Source organism: Berghia stephanieae, chromosome 7, assembly GCF_034508935.2.
Source record: "Berghia stephanieae isolate SIO BIC M18660-M18661 chromosome 7, UCSD_Bste_1.3, whole genome shotgun sequence".
Lineage (NCBI taxonomy): Eukaryota > Metazoa > Mollusca > Gastropoda > Nudibranchia > Aeolidiidae > Berghia > Berghia stephanieae.
The window spans coordinates 15963183-15982102 of record NC_088366.1 but is presented as its reverse complement, the minus strand read 5'-3'; the positions used below and the strand labels follow the sequence as shown (position 1 = coordinate 15982102).

The following is an 18920-nucleotide window of genomic DNA, read 5'->3' as shown; positions in this document are numbered from 1 at the left end:
ACGAAGAAGGAAATAAATGCTTCGGAAATTCCCAATTTTCATGGACATTTCTTCTCCACTTTCAACTTTCTTCTGTTTGAGTTCAGAGTACAAGACAACTGAGCAACTGAAGCGAGATACACCGCCAGAATCACAATGACTACCTCAACTATTAGAACTGTCAGCACATTGGCAAAGTTTTATTTACATGTAAGAACATTCATATCTCATTTAAATTGTCTGGAAACATAGACTTAACTAACTTAACTCAAAGTAAGTGGCTACGACTACGACTACGACTAACAACTAGAAGAGACAGAGAGTACGCCGATTTTCTCACTTCATTTCATTGTTGTCAAATTCAGATTATTTCCACTGTGCTGTGGTATTTTGAAAGAGAGCATTTTTGTCATCAATAAATCCATCCTTTCGGATTGAAGGAAAGTCTTCCGATTTAAAATGAAGAGGCTAGGGAGACCAAGATTTTGGTCTCCCTAGCCATATTGGTCGATTTTGGCTAGGGAGACCAAAATCTTGGTCTCCCCAGCCAAAATGGCCCGTTTGGCTAGGGAGACCAAGATTTTCGTTTATAGAACTGTTTCTAGAGGCGAGTTTTTTCTTCTATTATTCATTGCTTGCCTGTATGTTTTTGTTGTTGTTCTTTCATTTTTAAAATGCATAAAACCACGGGGCCAGATATGGTGGGAGAAGAATTATGTAAAAACTAGTGTTGGGTTATTTGATCGCTTTTACTCGATCGACGACCGAGCGCCAAGCCACGAGTCAGTGCTCGATCTCAATGCCGGAAGAGCGAGTTAGTAAAACGATCACTCGATCGTAAAACGATCAAGCGGGTTGTGAGCTTGAGACGATCTTGACACGTGAGACGAGCTTGAGACGATCAGGATTCGAGCGAGCGGAGGGGTAACGAGTGTTTCGAATCATTTCAAATTCAAACGATCACAGTTTGCCATCCGATACCAATCGCCAATGTTTGCACACGGTAGTCTGTGGTTCTTCCACAGCCCTCACTCCTTGTCAGATGTTAGTGTGTCTGGGTGGCAGTGGCAGGGAAATTCGTATAGGTGTATCACGCGTGTGTGACAAGACTTCATTAAACCTACTAAAGTTTGACTATCACACACACACACACATACACACACACACACACACTAAGGCTATTTCTATGACACACACGCATCCCTCTATCAATGAACACTCCTACAGTAGTGCGGCTATGTGGTCTAGTCATGACGTAACTATAGGTAGTACTCTAGTCGACCATGGCTCTCGTGCATTATAATGGTCTAGTGGTATGACACCCGCTTTGGGATCGGAAAGTCCTGGGTTCGAGCCTCGCGCTCGGTGCATAGTTGAGTCTTTGGACAAGGCTCTTTACTCACATTCTCTCACCGTACTCAGGTGTAAAATGAGTACCTGGCCGTTAACAGCGTTGTCTTTGTCTGAAAAATTGTAATATCGCCTAACAGGCGGCATGTCCCGTCCTACATATTAAATGTTGCTGTTGACCGGGGACCCCTTTACAAAGCGCTTTGATCACATTTAGTGGATATTGTAAAGCTCAATTTTTTAAAGTAAAACATTAGCTTTGAATATGGAATGTTTCAATTTTAGATGCCTGTGTATTCTTTGTTAGTTCCCATCATCATCATCATCATCATCATCATCATCATCATCATCATCATCATCAGGGGCAGCGGTACGGTCTTTGGTTGGCACCCGAAAGGTACCGAGTTCGATCACCCGCCGCTGAGTGGTCTTGAGCAAGTCACCTTGCCCTAACTAAATTTGCGGCGCTGCACTGCGGCTATCGCTTGGGTTATTCCAGTCTTCCCTTAGAATAGACCCGAAAGACGAATCTCCCCTATGGGATGAATAAAGGGAATTATGTTTAATTTATTTATCATCACCATCATATCAGCGGGATCATCATCATCACCACCACCACCACCACCCTAATAATAATGGATAAAATAAATATCAACACATTTCAATGTAATAATCAATCTAAAATCAATCAGTGCTCCTAAAAGACCCTTTGATTTCTTTGTCTAATTCGTTCCATACTTTTGGAGTCCCGACAAAGAAAGATTTTCAGCTAACTATAGTTTATATATGGGAATATTAATCAGTCGTTTATATTGGAATCGGAGTTGTCTAGCAGGTGTATTAGTTCAAAGCGCATTTCCAAGGATTTACCATGCTCAATGAACTTCACAATATTTTATTTAATTTATTCCTCCGGCACGCCATATCGACCATACATCCATTTCGTACAGTAGGTACCGATCGCTGTTTGGAGTCTTTTTGTATTAAAGCTCTTTACAATACCCGTCATTGCTTATAAGATAAGAATACATTCACACCTGAGTCAAGTGCCTGACACACGGACTTAACGTCTGGATCACAATTTTCAACAATCACTGTCACTCATCCGGCCATTGACAAGGCTTGATTTTGTGACAAGAGACACCGTACCACTGAGCGACCGAACAAATAATCACCATCTGCGCCATCGTCATCATCATCATCATCATCATCATTATCATCATCCTCATCACAGCCGTAACAGCCAGCAAAACCACAATCATCATCTTCGGGTCCGGTCTATCCGTGTGGGGGGTGGGGGTGGAACCTGCTAAAGTATTTCATTTTTTAAACAGAAACACGATAATCATCATCATCATCATCATCATCATCATCGTCATCCATTGTCGTCGGCATCGTTATCATCGTGTCCGGGCAATCCGTGTGTGTCTGGGTGTGGAACCTGCTAAATATTATTATTATCTACCTACCTAATAAAAACACACCATTCTTGTTCATTTATTTTTCAAATAATAAAATGAAAGGCACGACCTTTCCCGCACACACAAGAGGCGATGACGACCAGTGACAAATTATGGGAGGTGGGGGCGGCTGACAACTTTTGGCGCGACATAAATATGAAATGTTAAGGTGACAGCGGGATGATGGTGGTGTGGGAGGGGGGGGGGGGGTCTCAACCCTTCACCATCAACAACTGATGGCGTGTGTGTGTGTGTGTGTGTGTGTGTGTGTGTGTGTGTGTGTGTGTATGTGTGTGTGATGCGACGAACGATCATAATCAAGGCTGCCAGACAGCCAGATTTCTTCTTGCCCAAGTAGTCAAATAGACCCCAAATAGCCCAACACCACAAGCATTCTGACTCCCTTGAAAAACTCATTTGTTTTGATTAACAAAACAATCGACTACAGTTGGATAAACTTATCTTTTCATTTTTTTAAAATAAAAGATTTTTTTTTTAAATGAATAATAATAGAAAAGCGTTTCTTAGTAACCAATTTTGAACTTGGCCATCTGGCAGCCCCCATCATAACCAGCTGCAGTCAAGCCAGCCACAGACATAAGAGAGGGAGGGGTATGTGAAGTTTCCTGTGGCAAACGAGTTGCTCGTGTTTTTTTTTTTTCAAACGAATCACTGCTCGATGACGTCACTGACTCGAAACCCGCCCGAAACCGACTCGATTTTAGAGGACTCGATCGAAAACCCGCTCGATTTGATCGTTTCAAACTCGACCCAGCACTAGTAAAAACGGAAAAAATCATGACGCTATTTTAATATGAAATGGAAATCAAAGATACATACAAGTACAAGCAACAAGAACAAAACCTTGAGATAATTACTGTCAAGTTTGTTTTTTATTAGATAACAATGCATGCTGAGCCCTCTTTGGACACGGAGAGAAAATAATAGGTGGCGTTTTTATACACGTTGGAGGTGTACAAAAACGCACCGTTTTTATGCACCTCCGTTGGCAGTGATGGTAAATTGATGAAAATGTTGCTGCATACGTCCATGAGGTTTAAATAGTTTTAGATTGTAGTTTAGCATGCTGCTTATTGATTACCGATGTACAATGATAATAAATTAAGGCTGCGGTTATTCAGAGTCGACTCTGAATAACTGTCTACGGTTATTCAGAGTCGACTCTGAATAACTGTCTACGGTTATTCAGAGTCGGGGAGTCCACTCTGAATAACTGTAGACAGTTGACTCTGAATAACTGTCTACAGTTATTCAGAGTCGGGGAGTCCACTCTGAATAACTGTAGACAGTTATGAGTGATGAACTTCCAGTTACCAACCACACGGTTTTTCTGGGGTTTTTTCTTCTCTCCCACCTCTGTTTAACCCGACGGGAAAAAATCGTTTTACTTTTTGGTATTTTCTTGTCTCTTCTGTCATGGCAGTTTTTTTTTTGCATCGGTGATTTGCATTGCGGCCGCAAAATTTGCAATTTTTTGCAAATTGTCGAGATTTTGAAAAAAAAAATAAAAAAATTTAAATATAGTGGGGGCCGCGGATTTCTGGGATTTGTTTTTGTCATGTCAAACATTTTCTGCTCAGTGGTAGTTCAGGGGGGAAAAAACAATAATATGCCTTCTATCATTTTTGACACCTCTGCTCAGTTGCATGCATTTTGGTGACACTCCTTTATTTATGACGTTAGTCTAGACACGCTGGCGCCAAATGTCAAAGGCAGCACAAGACCCATGGTGGCCATGGATGAGAAGATGATCGAAAGGGAAGGGGATGGAGCAAATGGGTGTAAATATTTGTGTACTTTTTAGCTGTAACATTCATTTGGCGATTTTATAAGGTTTATAAGCGTGTCTTTTTTTTTCTTCCTTTTAAAGTTTTGGTTTGTTTTTGTTTGATTGTTCTGAATTTGTTAATAGAATTCATTACAACTTGTGTCTAATTATAAAACAATTAAAAAAAAAATCAATTCATTAATTCTCTCTCTCTCAGCCACCCTTCTATCTTCATATTATGTTTATAGATATCATGTGGTAATAGAGAGATAATAAATTAGGCTGATCGATTTAAGAAATGATTGTTTATAAGCTAATTTAAATTTGCTTTGTTGATGGAATATGTTTTGGAATTGATTAAAGATTCTTATTTATAAGCGACTGAAGTTGAAAAATCGCCAAGTTTTAAGAATTTGGCACTAAAATTGCCAAAGTCACAAAATAACCGTAGTAAACTGGTATCAAATTGAAAGAAACTCATCTCGCAAGAACTCAACTCGATAATTCGATAGGCTACTCGGCATGGTTATCCAGGGTCGACTCTGAATAACTCCTACAGTTATCCAGAGTCGACTCTGAATAACTGCCTACAATTATCCAGAGTCGACTCTGGTAGTAAACTGGTATCAAATTGAAAGAAACTCATCTCGCAAGAACTCAACTCGATAATTCGATAGGCTACTCGGCTCTAAATATCTGTACACATGGTTATCCAGGGTCGACTCTGAATAACCATCTACAGTTATCCAGAGTCGACTCTGAATAACTGCCTACAGTTATCCAGAGTCGACTCTGAATAACCACTTCGTAAATTAAAGAATAATAACAATAATTTAAAAAATCAAAAGTAAAAAGAAACATGGCAGACAAATACTGATCTCAAATAAATAATTTTAGAAAATTAAAATCGAAGCTTTTAAAAAACACGATAAAAAGTTTTTGAAAAAAAAAAAAGAAAGGAAAGAAAAAAACAAACAAATACAAAGTAAATCCAAAAAAAAAAAGGTCAACAATGGGAATCGAACCCGGTACTTTCAAGGTTGGAGTCTGACAGCTTGTCCACTGGGCTACGAAGCCACCTGACTGTTCACCACATTTGATAAGGTCTTTCTAAAACATTATTTTACCTTCAATGCAACTTCTATTTTCTGGTTTTATATTTCGATTTTTTTAATTATTATTATTTTTATATAAATTTATATTTTAAAAAATAAAATTGTGTGGGCGACCGGCCGATAACTTGCATCTCTTTTCCGACATTTGTTGGCGTGATTATACCCCCCCCCCCCCCAACCAAAAAAATAAAAAGAAAAAATTTTTTTAAGCAAAAACAGCAACAAAGACAAACAGGCAAGCAAGAAATAAATAGAAGTAAAAACTCGCCTCTTCAACATAAAGAAACATTTCTATAAATACAGTTTTACGCCGGGAGACCAAAATCTTGGTCTCCCTAGACACTTCCATAAGTTAAGGAAGTGTCTAGGGAGACCAAAATCCCTCATATCTCATACAGTAGTGATTGGGTAGCAGGGTCTGTTAGATCTGATGGAACGTAATTTACGATAGACTAAGGTCCTGTCCAATGGATTGTAAGTAGTTGCTGTTGTGCGTTTCACGCTACAATATGGGCCGCAGAAAAAATATGTTTTTTAGTGCTCAAAGTATGGGTAAATCATGTAATAGTTTACTTTAGTCTCATCAAGTATTATCTGAATATAGCCATAGATTTAGCCATCTTCATTGTGAAAGCAGTCAAAGCTGTGAAAACAACTGAAGCCCGGTGTCTTGATGCAAGCAGTTAACAGCTCTAACATTATCATAAGGGACTTATTAAACATAACAGACGCTGGCACCTCCTGATATGTTTCATAAGGCTATGGCTATTCAGACTCGAGTCTGAATAGTCTCCTGTGGCTATTCGAACTCAAACCTCAATGCACATTTGTAATCAACAAGTTATTTGGACTGGAGTCTGAATAGTCTCCTGTGGCCGTATAGTTTTTGGTGGCGTTTTTATGCACCTCCATTGGCAGTGATGCTAAATTAATGAAAATGTTACTGCATAGGTCCATGAGGTTTAAATAGTTTTAGATTGTAGTTTAGCACGCTGCTTAGTGATTACCAATGTACGTTTATACAATGATAGTGTAAATGTTGCTGCTCGAAGCTCGAAGAAATAAATAATAACGTGAAGTTGAATGTAAGCTTCAATTTAATTACAAAAATAGATCAAATGAACGTTTCGGGTTTCCCCTTTATCAACAAAACAGAGTGATTGAAACACCACATCTGTTGTGTTTCAATCATCCTGTTTTGTTGTTTATACAATGATAATAAATTAAAGAGTAATAACAATAATTTAAAAAATCAAAAGTAAAAAGAAACAGGGCACACAAATACTAACCTCAAATAAATAATTTTAGAAAATTAAAATCAAAGTTTTTTAAGAACATGATAAAAAGTTTTTGAAAAAAACAAAACAAAAAAAGCAAAAGAGCAAACAAAAATAAGGTAAATTAAAAAAAGAAATAGAAGCATATGTCTACAATGGGATCGAACCCATTACTTTCAAGGTTAGAGTCTGACAGCTTGTCCACTGCACTACGGAGCCACCTGACTGTTCATCACATTTGATAAGCTCTTTCTAAAACGTTATTTTACCTTCAATGCAACTTCTATTTTCTGATTTCATATTTAGATTCTTTAAATTATTATCCTTTTTTTTTTGTAAATTTATTAACAAAAACATCCTACAGATGTCACAATATAACTTTCGCCATGTCCAAATACAGAAACACAATATCGCTGATGAGTTTGGGTGGGATGCGCATGCGTGACGGAGGTGTATAAAAACGATCCGTTTTGATACACCGTCAACAGAGGTGCATAAAAACACGACGAAAATTTTTTTTAGTGTTTTTTTAAAATTATTTTTAATTTAAATTTGTTTTAATTGTTGACAACCACAAATAAATTGATGCAAATGAAAATAACAATAATGTAGGCCTATAGTAACTATCACCAGATAATCTAAACCTGCTTTATTTGACGTGTAAGACAAAATCATTGATCAATTGGATTCAATAGTCCGATGTCACGTTGCCCAGCAAAGGCAGCCATTGTGGTTCTAAACAAAGAAAATCTGTATTTTTTATTCTTCGTGCTGGCTAGAACTTTTCATATGTTTTGTGATCAGAATGTGTAAAAGTCAAAACATGATCAGATTTATAATGGTTTTTTTTCCTCTGGATACATTTTTATTCTTGTCGGAGAAATATTTCATAAGGGCATCCACCATTGTTCAGATAGTTTAGAGCCAGTTGCTAAGTTACCATGCGTCATTACAGGGAAGTGACGTTACTACTGTTGAAGCGTATTGGAAATCAACTTAAAAATAAAAAGAAAAGAGTTCAAAAGTTCCCTTCTAAAAGAATATAAAAGTCATTATAATATTAAATCAAGTGTGTTTGTTTTGTTTTTTTATTTTTTATTTACTGATATATTTGTTTATCATTTTATTTATTTATTGTTTTTTTTTTAATTTTTAAAGGTAAATATATCATGCCTATGTTTATTGTCGTATGTATAAGATGGAGATAAACCTAAACTGGCAAAGTGATGACAAACATTGGAAGTCTCATTTTTTTTAAATATATAAATTAAAGTCAGTCAAAGTAACTGTGGTCTAAAGGAAAAGCTTTTCTAACAACTGTATACTTTGTCCCCCAAAAAAAATTAGGACATAAAATAATACATGTTCTGACAGTGTTAGACAGGCAACAATCCTCCTACAGTCCAAAGAAGGGGGTTATCAGCTGAATCAGTCTGATATGGGCTGAACAGAAGTTCTTCTGAACTCTCCTTCTGATTCTATCAGTCCCCCCCCCCCCCCCCTCTGCCCACTGGTAGCACTGCGTCCACCTTGTGTTTGTGCACGCACATTGGAGTTTAAGTCTGAATAGCCACAGGAGACTATTCAAACTGAAGTCCGGATTGACATTTTGTTTTCATAAAGTATCAAAATGATCTCAGCCCAAAGACTTTTCCCTTACAAATAATTATGAATTATGGATTCAGAATGTATTTTTAGTGTGTGTGTGGCTACTTGTGTGCATGCGCATATTAATTTCTTTTCTCTGTTTTTTGTGTGTTTTTTTTTTTTTTTCAAATTTGTGTTGTTTTTTTTTATTTCCTTTGTTTAGACTTGTCGACATTCATCCAACTTGAGCCATGCCAAGCATTTTCCTGCTGTGTCCAAGACTATGTTGCCAGCTGATGCCTTCAAGGGCAAGACTGCATTTATCACAGGTGGTGCAACAGGTCTTGGCAAAGGAATGGCTGAAAATTTGTCAAGTTTAGGGGCAAAGGTTGTCATTGCCAGTCGGTGAGATGTTATAAATTATAAAGTTTTTTTGGGGTTTGTTTGTTGTTTTTTTTGGTCATTTTTTTCATGAGATAAACTTGTGTGTGTGTGTGTTTATCGATTTTTATTCAGTAACATGAAAAGATAAAGAAAGTTATTGTGTTTTGAGGCAGAGTATATATCTGACAAAGTCATGAATTTTGAGGTTACCTTTTCAATCTCATGGCAAAGTCCCTAAGTTGGTGTTTTCATCGAATGTTGAAATATACAAAAGTGTGTATGTTTGTCATATTCAAGGAAGTGTCCCTTTTTCTTTTTCAGGAGCGCTGAAGCTTTAGAAAAAGCAGCATCAGAAATATCAAGAACAAGTGGAAATGAGGTATTTCATTTTTTGGAATTGTACTGGTAACTAATTTCATCCTAAAATTGAAAGGTATGGAGGATCATTCCTTTATCCAGAAATAATCTCAATAAAGTTACTTTGCAACAAGATTTTTCTTCCTCTTCCTCCGTTTTAGTCTGTAACTTCAATATTGAAGATTCCTCAGACCACAGAATTTATCTTTCATTGAGGATGTGAGACTATTGCACAGTCTCAATGTTGATGGTATGGACGAGTACAGGTGGGCATCCACTTTTGAGTGGGGAACCATGAACTTGGATGGCTTCCTCATATTTTTGGATATCACTGAGAGGATATTTTACTTGGTCATATTGGCCTTTTGCAAAATATTGCCACTTTGTTACTCTTTCTTCTCTGCTGTAGCGGTTCAAGATCTAAATCAGTTTTGTTGGGGTTTTTTATATTCATAAATGTGACTACTCTGTTTTGTTTTTGTTCGATTTCTTGGATTTCTGATTTGTGGTGTGGGTCCCAGAGCTGCTATATTCTAGTGTTAGTCTAATGAAGGCTTTGTAGCACTTTGATATTATTTCTTCCAATATAGTTTGTTATTTATTGTTATTCCTAGATATTTCGCCGTACTCACTTCTTCTAGTGTGGTGTATGCTTTGTAATGTAAATGTTGCTGCTCGAAGCTCAAAGGAATTAGGGGAAACCCGAAATGTCCACATTACCTGTTTTCATTTATTACATTGAAGCTTAAATTCAATTTCACATTGTTATTTATTTGTTATGAATGGTGAATGTTGAATGTATGGTTTTCCTGTTTGTGAATTTTAAAACCTCTGAAGAGGGAATTCCGTGTAATTTTCTATTTCCCTCCATTGTAAGCTATCTAAATCATTTTGAAAAATGTATGTGTCACATTTAGTTATAAAAATGAAAATTCCCTTGATTCATCTCATAGGGGAAATTTGTCTCTGGGGTCTATTCCAAGGGAAGACTGGAATGACCCAAGCATCAGCCACAGTGCATGCAATCAGTGCCGCAATTTGATCTAGGGCGAGTTGATTTGCTCAAGGCCACACAGCGCAGCGGCGGGTTATCACCCTTGGTACCTTTCTGGTACGAAGCAAAGACTTTACCGCTGACCCACGCTGCTGTTGTCATCTGCAAACTTACCAACTGATCCAATTTACTTTTTCATTTTATTTTTCAGGTCCTTCACTTTAGGATGGATGTCAGAGATCCAGCCGCAGTGAAAGGAGTTTTTGATGAAATGGAATCCAAGCATGGACTGCCAGATATTGTTGTCAACAATGCTGCAGGCAATTTTATCTCCCCGACTGAGAGACTCTCTGCCAATGCATATACCAATATCATCAACATTGTGTTAAATGGAACAGCCTATGTCACTCTGGATGTTGGAAAGCGACTTATTAAAGAGAAGAAAGGTAAGGTAGTTGTAAGGTTAAAAATGACTATATAAAGATGATAATGATAAGAATAATAAGGAAAGTAATGATGATGATGATAATATTAATAATGATAATAATAATAATAATAATAACCATAATGTGTGTCTTTCAAATGACACTTCATTTTAGTTGAATAAGATGTAATCACTTCAAAATTCTTAACAAAATGATATTAAAAACAGCATCATGGACACGCAAAAAGCACACAAGTAAATAAATAGTTTAATACTTAGGCAATGTAGAAAGGAGAGGTATGTCAGCCAGAGATATAAAAAGTTGTCAAGGATTCTGATCATCTGACATGCGGTGGAATGGTCTTTTGAAAATGGGGCACCATAAAACAAGTTATTGCTTGCCAATTTTACGATGCGGCTTAGTTTTCTCAATTTTTTTTTTTTTTTATCGTTCTTTGGTCACTGATTTTATTTTAGGGACAAAATTAAAAGTTCTTTAGTTTAGCTAGGACTGTCAATACTCAGTGCAATGAAAAAGATGGAACACATTTTATACGCTATTTTCAACCAGCAAGCTTTTGAGCTCATGTAAAAGAAGGGTGAAAAGTAGGGATTTGTCTCTTTTGTTGAAACTCAGCCTAACAGTGTTGTTCTGGACGACCTGAATATTTTTGATTTTATTGTTTGTTGAATGTGCCATTAATAAATTGCACTAATCCAATCTTGATAAGTCAAGAGATTTTGCTAAAGTTTCAGCAAGCAGCAATTTTTATTTCTTCAAAATTTGATTCGATATGTTTTATTTTCAATTGGAAAATGTTTCTCTTCAACTGTATGAAAGGAAGTTTTACTTTTAAAAATCGTGTTACTATTGCATCTGAATTTATAGATTCAAAGAAATCACAGAAACTGTGGTGTCATCATAGAAAGAAGTTAATTTGTAAATAAAAATATATTGCTAGTTTAAATGTATTACAAATGTTAATTATTTTTCAAAGTATTTTTTTCTTTAAATGCTTCCATGCTCTTGAAATTCTTTTACATCAAACCATTGTTCTCATTGATACATGTTTTCACCGAGACATGTTTACATGAATCCATTTTTCTCAGTGACATGTATTTACATCAACTCATTATTTTCATTGAGACATTTAGACTTCAATCCATAATTCCTCATTGACAAATGTTTATATCAACTTGTTCTCATTGACTCATGGTTACAGCAATTCATTGATCTCATTGCCACATGCTGTTTAATAATAATAATGATGATAATAATAATAATAATAATAATAATAATAATAATAATAATAATAATAATAATAATAATGATAATAATAATAATAATGAATAATAATAATGATAATGATAATAATAATAATGATAATGATAATAATAATATAATATAATAATAATAATAATATAATAATAATAATAATAATAATAATAATAATAATAATAACAATATATTTCTATAGCACCTAAGCATCCACTTAAAAGTGCTCTGCAGTGCTTTTCAATTAACTCATACCCACAACCACACACATACAAAAAAAAGGTCCACACATATATATCTATATATATTCTCAGTGAGGCATGTTTACATCAACCCGTTGATCTCATTGTTATTTCAGGTGCTACATTTCTGGCAGTGACGACAGATTATGCCACCACAGGGTCAGGATTTGTGACGCCGAGTGCCTGTGCCAAGGCCGGTGTGGAAGCCTTGACAAAATCCTTGGCTGCTGAATGGGGACGTTATGGGATGAGATTCAATTGTATTGCTCCAGGACCCATTGAAACCAAGGTTCATGTGATAAGATTTTTAAAAAGAACGTTAATAATCTGTTATATACAAAAATGAATATAACAGCTTCAAAAAGAACAAAATACCAAATACAGAACGTTTTGGGCTCTAAACCCTTCTTCAACCAACAACAACAAAAAAACAATAAAGACATAACTACATTACTAGATCCATCTATCTGGAATTTAGTAATGTATTTATGTCTTTATTGTTTTTTGTTATTGACTGAAGAAGGGTTTTGAGCCTGAAATGTTCCGTGTTTGGGATTTTGTTATTTTTGAAGCCGTTATATTTATTTTTGTTTATTGCTTTTTACAGTCCACAGCTTCTAGCAGCCTAGTATCACTTTAATAATCTGTTAGAAGGTTATGATATTTATTTGTTTCAAATTATTCAATCTGCTGCGGCGCAAATTGTAAGATTTGTATAGTAATTATCATGAGTTTATTTGATGTCATCGATTTATTAAATGTGTTATCTTCCTTATGATTTATGATATATTTGGGTCAAAATATAGCCTGCCTATCACGAGATAAATTAGAATTTGACTCAAAACATTAAAAAGAATCATTTCAGCTTGTTTTATTTTTGTTTATATTTTTAAAAATAAATTGGAAATTTATGTTCAATACTTTTCAAACACCTTTTTATTTTCAGTTAAAAAGCAAGTATTATACTCTCTAAATGACCTGTAGAGGTTGGTCAAGAGTTTTAGAATCATCGGCTTCAATAAATAACAAATGGAAAATAAATGGCTTAAACTCATATTTTTTCTCCTGCCAACAACAACAAAGACAAGAATGAACCACAAAGTGCTTAATCTCTCAGTCCTCCATTTCTTCCGCAAACTTGAATAATTGATATTTTCTATATTGCTTCAATTCAATGATTTTTAATGGTATCCATTTAACAGGGTGCTTTCAGCCGCCTTGATCCCACTGGCCAGTTTATTGATAAATTTATGGAACGCATCCCAACTGGACGTATTGGTGAGGTGCCAGAATTCTCCAATCTGGCAGCTTATCTCGTCAGTGATTTCTCTAGCTGGATAAATGGCCAGGTGAGAAAAGATTTTATAACAAACATGTGCAGAAATTAATCGTCAGATATTAAGATCAAATGGAGCTGGAGATACCTTGAATGAATATTAGGATTCGGGGTTTCTAATTTTCCATATATATTTAAGGAAATCGATAAGTTGAAAAGACCTCCAGAAGTAAGTATTAAGGTGATATCACCCTCCACAAATTTCTATCTTTACCTAAAATGACATTTATTTAAAACTAAATATGTAATGTCTTTTTACTATAGTTCAGCATTCAGATAGGGTTCGGTCATCGTGTTCGCCTAAAAGTTCAGTAAATTTTTTCCCTCTGAATTGGCAACCCTGAAGATTGCTTCTGAACATGTGTTTTGCACCAGGTCCGAATCATAAACCAGCTACCCAATCACTCCTGAAGTAGCCTCATCATCCCTGCCTTGCTCTCTTTTTTTGTTTACTTCCCTAATTTTTTTCTTCTTTTCATCCTTTGTTTATTTATAATAGTAAAAACCAATTCTACATCTATCTTCTGTTGCATTTTGGGGGTACATTTTTAAACAAATGGGTCAGTCAAACAAAAAGACATTAGTTTCCTACTATTATGATCATTTGAGACCTACTGCCTCAAATCAGATCTGCCAACCCTCCCGATTTTATCAGGATATTCCTGATCTGGTTGCTCTGTTCCTTATCTCACCAACTACGGATAGATTTTCCAGATAAGAGCTTCACATTTTTATTGTTTTTAAAAGGGAATGTTAATAAACGTGATAGTCAACAATTGAGAAATGTGGTAATATAATTAAATCACCATGGTTATGTTTGATGTTATAATATGGTATATGGTGCTTCATTTTCAAGCATTCATTTGACTTGGATCTGGTCATAGCAACAGGATGACATCATCTTATAAGAAAAGCATACAAAAGAAAAGAAAAACAATACATATTCTACAAATTAGTCCTGTAAATTAAACTATTGTTTTCTTATATTTGCCCATTGATTTTGTTATTAGTTGTCAATGTGGCAGGCTCAAGTTTGGCATTTTGAAAAGTTGGCAGGTTTGGTATTGTGTCGGGATGAAATAAATGCCAAAAAGGGATTTTAAAGTTGAAATGATTAGAGATTGAAATGTTTGGTTTATTCACTTAATGACATTATATTTACTCAACTCAATAACACACAAAAACGTAACTCAAGTTTAATTTTTTTTTTTTTTTTTTTTTTTTTTAAACTTTTAATTCAATTTTCAGTATCATAATACCGTTTTTACTTCTTTTTTTTTTCTTTTTTTCAGGTGATTCGGTTCAATGGAGGGGAATACCCATGTGGATCAGGCATGTTTACCGACCTGAAACAAGTAACAGAGCAGCAGTGGGATGCCTTGGCAGCCATGATTAAAAATGTCAAGGGATCTTAAGAAAATGAAAAAAGGGCTTATATATAGTGCTTTAAAGATACCCTCTTGTATTAAAATCGATTTCCATATGATTTAGCAATACAGTGTCTGATGACTTGATTATATTTACAGTAGAAACAAGTTAAACTGAACTTTGAGGGACTTGATTATTGTCGTCATTTTAGGCATATTTTGGTTTTAAGAATAGTCATTAAAAGCTTAAGATAGTCATAACATATTGATCATTCATAAAGGAGTAGGGAAATTTTCTTTTACCTATTCCCAGCACAAGGCGCCATCAATCGGGATATATTGTACAGATTTTGGTCGTCGGGTCTGATAATATTACAAGTTTTTGAGAGGAATTAATTCTTTGATGTGTGCTATAATAGTTTGAGGTCATTTAACTGCCTCTATTTTGTCATGTAATGAAAAGATTACACATTTTGAACCAGAGTTGTGTCCCATATAGTTGTCAGTAAAACTAATGAACTTGGGATGTACAATGATTCAGGATGGCGGGTGGTTGGATGGGAGCATCACCCTTGAATCATATACCTATGATGTTCGCATGGGTGTACGATCCGATAGTGATGTCGTTTCTTCTTCTCTTTACTAGCCTATCCTGCTTCTTTGGTTTGTGATTGTATTTTTGACAGGGGATATTTTTTTTTTCTGTAAATCTTCTGCCTGTTTGTTCTTGGTTATTTATAATTTAGCTTATGATATCTTTAGGTTATGATTTTGATTTACATTTGTACTATTTTTGTTAGATTGCTTGTTTTTTTGTTTCAGCGGTCTCTCATATAACCTCAATTGTGTTGGAAGAGACCTAAAGCAACAAACAAACAAACAAAGATTCAGGATGAGTCTAGCCCATGGTGTCGATGCACCGAGAAACACTGTTTTTTCTTCACTATCGATCGCATACATTTGGTTTGGCAGTAGTCTCTGAGTGAAAGTTTTCAGATAGTTGAGAAAATGTTAACAATAACAAAGAAGAAAAAACAAAGGCATCATTTTGAATTATTTTTCAAGACTTCTTTTTATTTATATTTTTTTTGTTTTTTTTTTTCTTTGTTTTTTTTTTTTGCTTTTTATCACATTATATCGTGATCATTCATCATTGGTGTTTCCAATTTGCGTTTTTCGTATTATTTTTTCACCGGTTTTAACTGTGTTTGAATTCAAGTCACTAAATTGCAGACCTCTTCTTTGTAAAATTTACTAAATTTTCATTTAAATTTGCCTGAATGTCATATATTAAAGACAGACTGATTTCATGTCATTATCTATCGACTGTCTCTACTCCTAAGCTTTTAAACTTCACCTGTATCCAATGATTGCTTTATTTTCTTGACCAAATCGCATATGCACTCGATGCTGCTTTATTGGAGCAGCACAGTTGTTCCATATAATATATTTTATATATACAATCATGCAAAACAAATCCATAGTGCTCAACTGTTGTATGTTTTATGTAATATAGATTGCTTTAAATTTTTGTCTGCTGCTTTTTTCACATTATAACATGATCATTCATCATTACATCTGTGTTTCCATGATAATAAAGGTAAAGAAAATAAAGGACTATTCATCATGACAACACAGGCACAAAGAACTATTACTCTCCTATCCCTAAGAAATCCAAAGTAAATCAAAGACAAACGAAACCAGCTCACCCAAAGTTTACAAGACACTTACATACTTAATTATTTATCGGGTCCAGCTGAGCTCTAGCCCTTTAGTCTTGTGCCATAACGTAGAAGTTAGATGTGCAGGACATTACACAATTTCACCCATGTGCATTGTCAATTTCATCATTTCCTCTGCACAATGATTTAATTATTGCTTCCCATGATTTGTAAAGTCTAACGAATAAAATAAAAGCAACTGTGTCATAAGTTACTCATTGGTACACTTTCAGTGAATCTATTAATATATTTTTTCAAAGCATGGAATGATACCAATCTTATTTCTCTTAAAAAGAACATTTTGTTGAAGAAAAATGTTTGAAGCTCTGACATCAAAAGTATGGTCCATCATTTCAATTAACCGGTATGTGTTACTATTAAGCAGTAGAGATCATTCAGAAAAAAATCTGTCATGGATAATAATTCCATTTAGACGGTTGTTCCAACTAAGCGATGCTCCAATTACTGGCACTGACTGTCTTCGTGATATTTCAAATCATCTTTAGCAATTTTTGATGTCTCAATCATCGAGGCATGCCTTTATTTTAAATCATCATAAGTTTACCTATTTGTTTCCAAATAATCATGCAGATATTGCATGGAAATGATATCATTTGTCTTGACCATAACATTTTCATAGTTCCAACATTACGGGTTACAAATTTAATGTATTGAATATCACTGTATGTTAAATGAACAGACTAGAAAATAAGCTTTGCATTCTAGTTACGGATGTAAGAATGAATGATCCAAGAAATGGTTTGATGAATGTGACAAGAATTTTCTATTAATTCAATATTCTTTAGTAGTCAAAGTATTCTTTTTTTCATTACACTTGAAATTGACTTATAATAAGTGTATTGGGTGAATGCATTTGCTATTTGATTCAGTGCCTTGATTGGTTTCAATAGACCCGAACAAACGTGTGGGTTTTGTGGTGTGTTTTTTGGGTTTAAAAAAAAAATTTAAAAAGTGATACGTTTGCAAATTTTGTTAATTTGAAGAAAGCCTTTCAAAATATTTGTTTTTTGTTGTTTTTATTTTTTAATTTTGTTTTAATTTGGTGGATTGTCAACCATATATAATAGTGCTCAATGTGTTAATCACAGCAGAGGGCCAAAGTCGTTGACAATGCATTCCCTTCATTCTGAAATTGCGTCTATAATTTCTACCAAATTTTGTTCAACTCATTTCTGTTCCTATTCTTGGTTTTTGCTTGTTTGTTTTTTTTTTTAATTTATTTTTTTTTTTTTAATTTTTTTTTTTTTTGGGGGGGGGGGATGCTTGTATTGTGATGGAGCAAAAATCTTGAGTGGTTTGATATGGTTGTGATAACTACATTATGGAGTATTGTGGAGTGTGTACATGGCAGTTTTTATGACTGAGAACTGTGCTATCCAGTTTAAACAAAAGGAGAATAGCTTCTCACCTTTTTCTATTGTTAAAATGTCCAATGGTGTTTTAATTGAGTGAGGAATGGCATCTGATCATCTTTTGCGATGAAGGTCATTAAAATTGATTGATATTTGAAGGACGGGTTTTCTGGACAAATTATTGAATACGTTTTTTCCAGAGTACGGCAGTTAACTAGTTAAATACATACATATAAAACACAACGCAAAGTAAATAACAACAATAGACGATACTACATTTATGGTACTAGTATCTGATTTCAGTATTTGTCTTTGTATCAATTGTTGCTTGTAAGTGATGCTGTCTTGTAAGACTGTTTTACCTGATGGCATCATCAGTCTCACATGACATTACTCTGGAAATATCTATTTGAAATGGCTCTGATTTTTTACAAATGTTGCTCTAATTTATTAAAATATTGTATTTCTCTTTCAAAATTGGCTTTTAATGTGGTCATGAATGTATAAGGAACATTGTAGCAGCTTTTCTCTTTAATTTTTGATTAATTTTTTTTCTAAATTCCTGATTGTATTTAAGAATGGAAAATAAACTCAGTTAAATGTGTATCTAAATAAATTTCAGATTTTCATTTTTATATCTGTGTGGTTTTGTGAATTAAGTGCATATATGAGGAAAGTTATAACAATTTTTCTCCGATGATGGGCAAGAGGTCACTTGCTGTGTCTTTTATCTCCCTTTATCTGTTTTCTGAGTTGCTTTCTGTCTTTGTCTGGAATGGGATTACATGAGTCCTTGGTTGAGGGGGAAATAATCAAATGTATAGGGCTAGTTTTGAGAGATGATATTTTTTTCTTTGTAAATCATCACTCGGTTATGTACTTTTAGATC

At 34.7% G+C, this 18920-nt stretch overlaps 1 protein-coding gene across 2 annotated transcripts; it reads left to right on the top strand.

The window, feature by feature from the left end:
* Nucleotides 1-18: 18 nt before the first annotated feature.
* LOC144976784 (2,4-dienoyl-CoA reductase [(3E)-enoyl-CoA-producing], mitochondrial-like) lies at nucleotides 19-18647 on the top strand. 2 transcript variants are annotated; one of them, XR_013646170.1, is made up of 8 exons: nucleotides 19-189; nucleotides 8781-8962; nucleotides 9263-9320; nucleotides 10504-10738; nucleotides 12351-12523; nucleotides 13437-13583; nucleotides 14863-15486; nucleotides 15835-18647. XR_013646170.1 is itself a non-coding variant. In XM_078921221.1 (7 exons), exons 1-7 carry the CDS (start codon nucleotides 136-138, stop codon nucleotides 14983-14985), a joined length of 972 nt encoding a protein of 323 aa, XP_078777347.1. In that variant the 5' UTR covers nucleotides 53-135; the 3' UTR covers nucleotides 14986-18647. The 2 variants fall into 2 exon arrangements, 1 of the variants encoding a protein (XP_078777347.1); XM_078921221.1 differs by having other exon boundaries at nucleotides 53-189; nucleotides 14863-18647.
* Nucleotides 18648-18920: the final 273 nt, after the last annotated feature.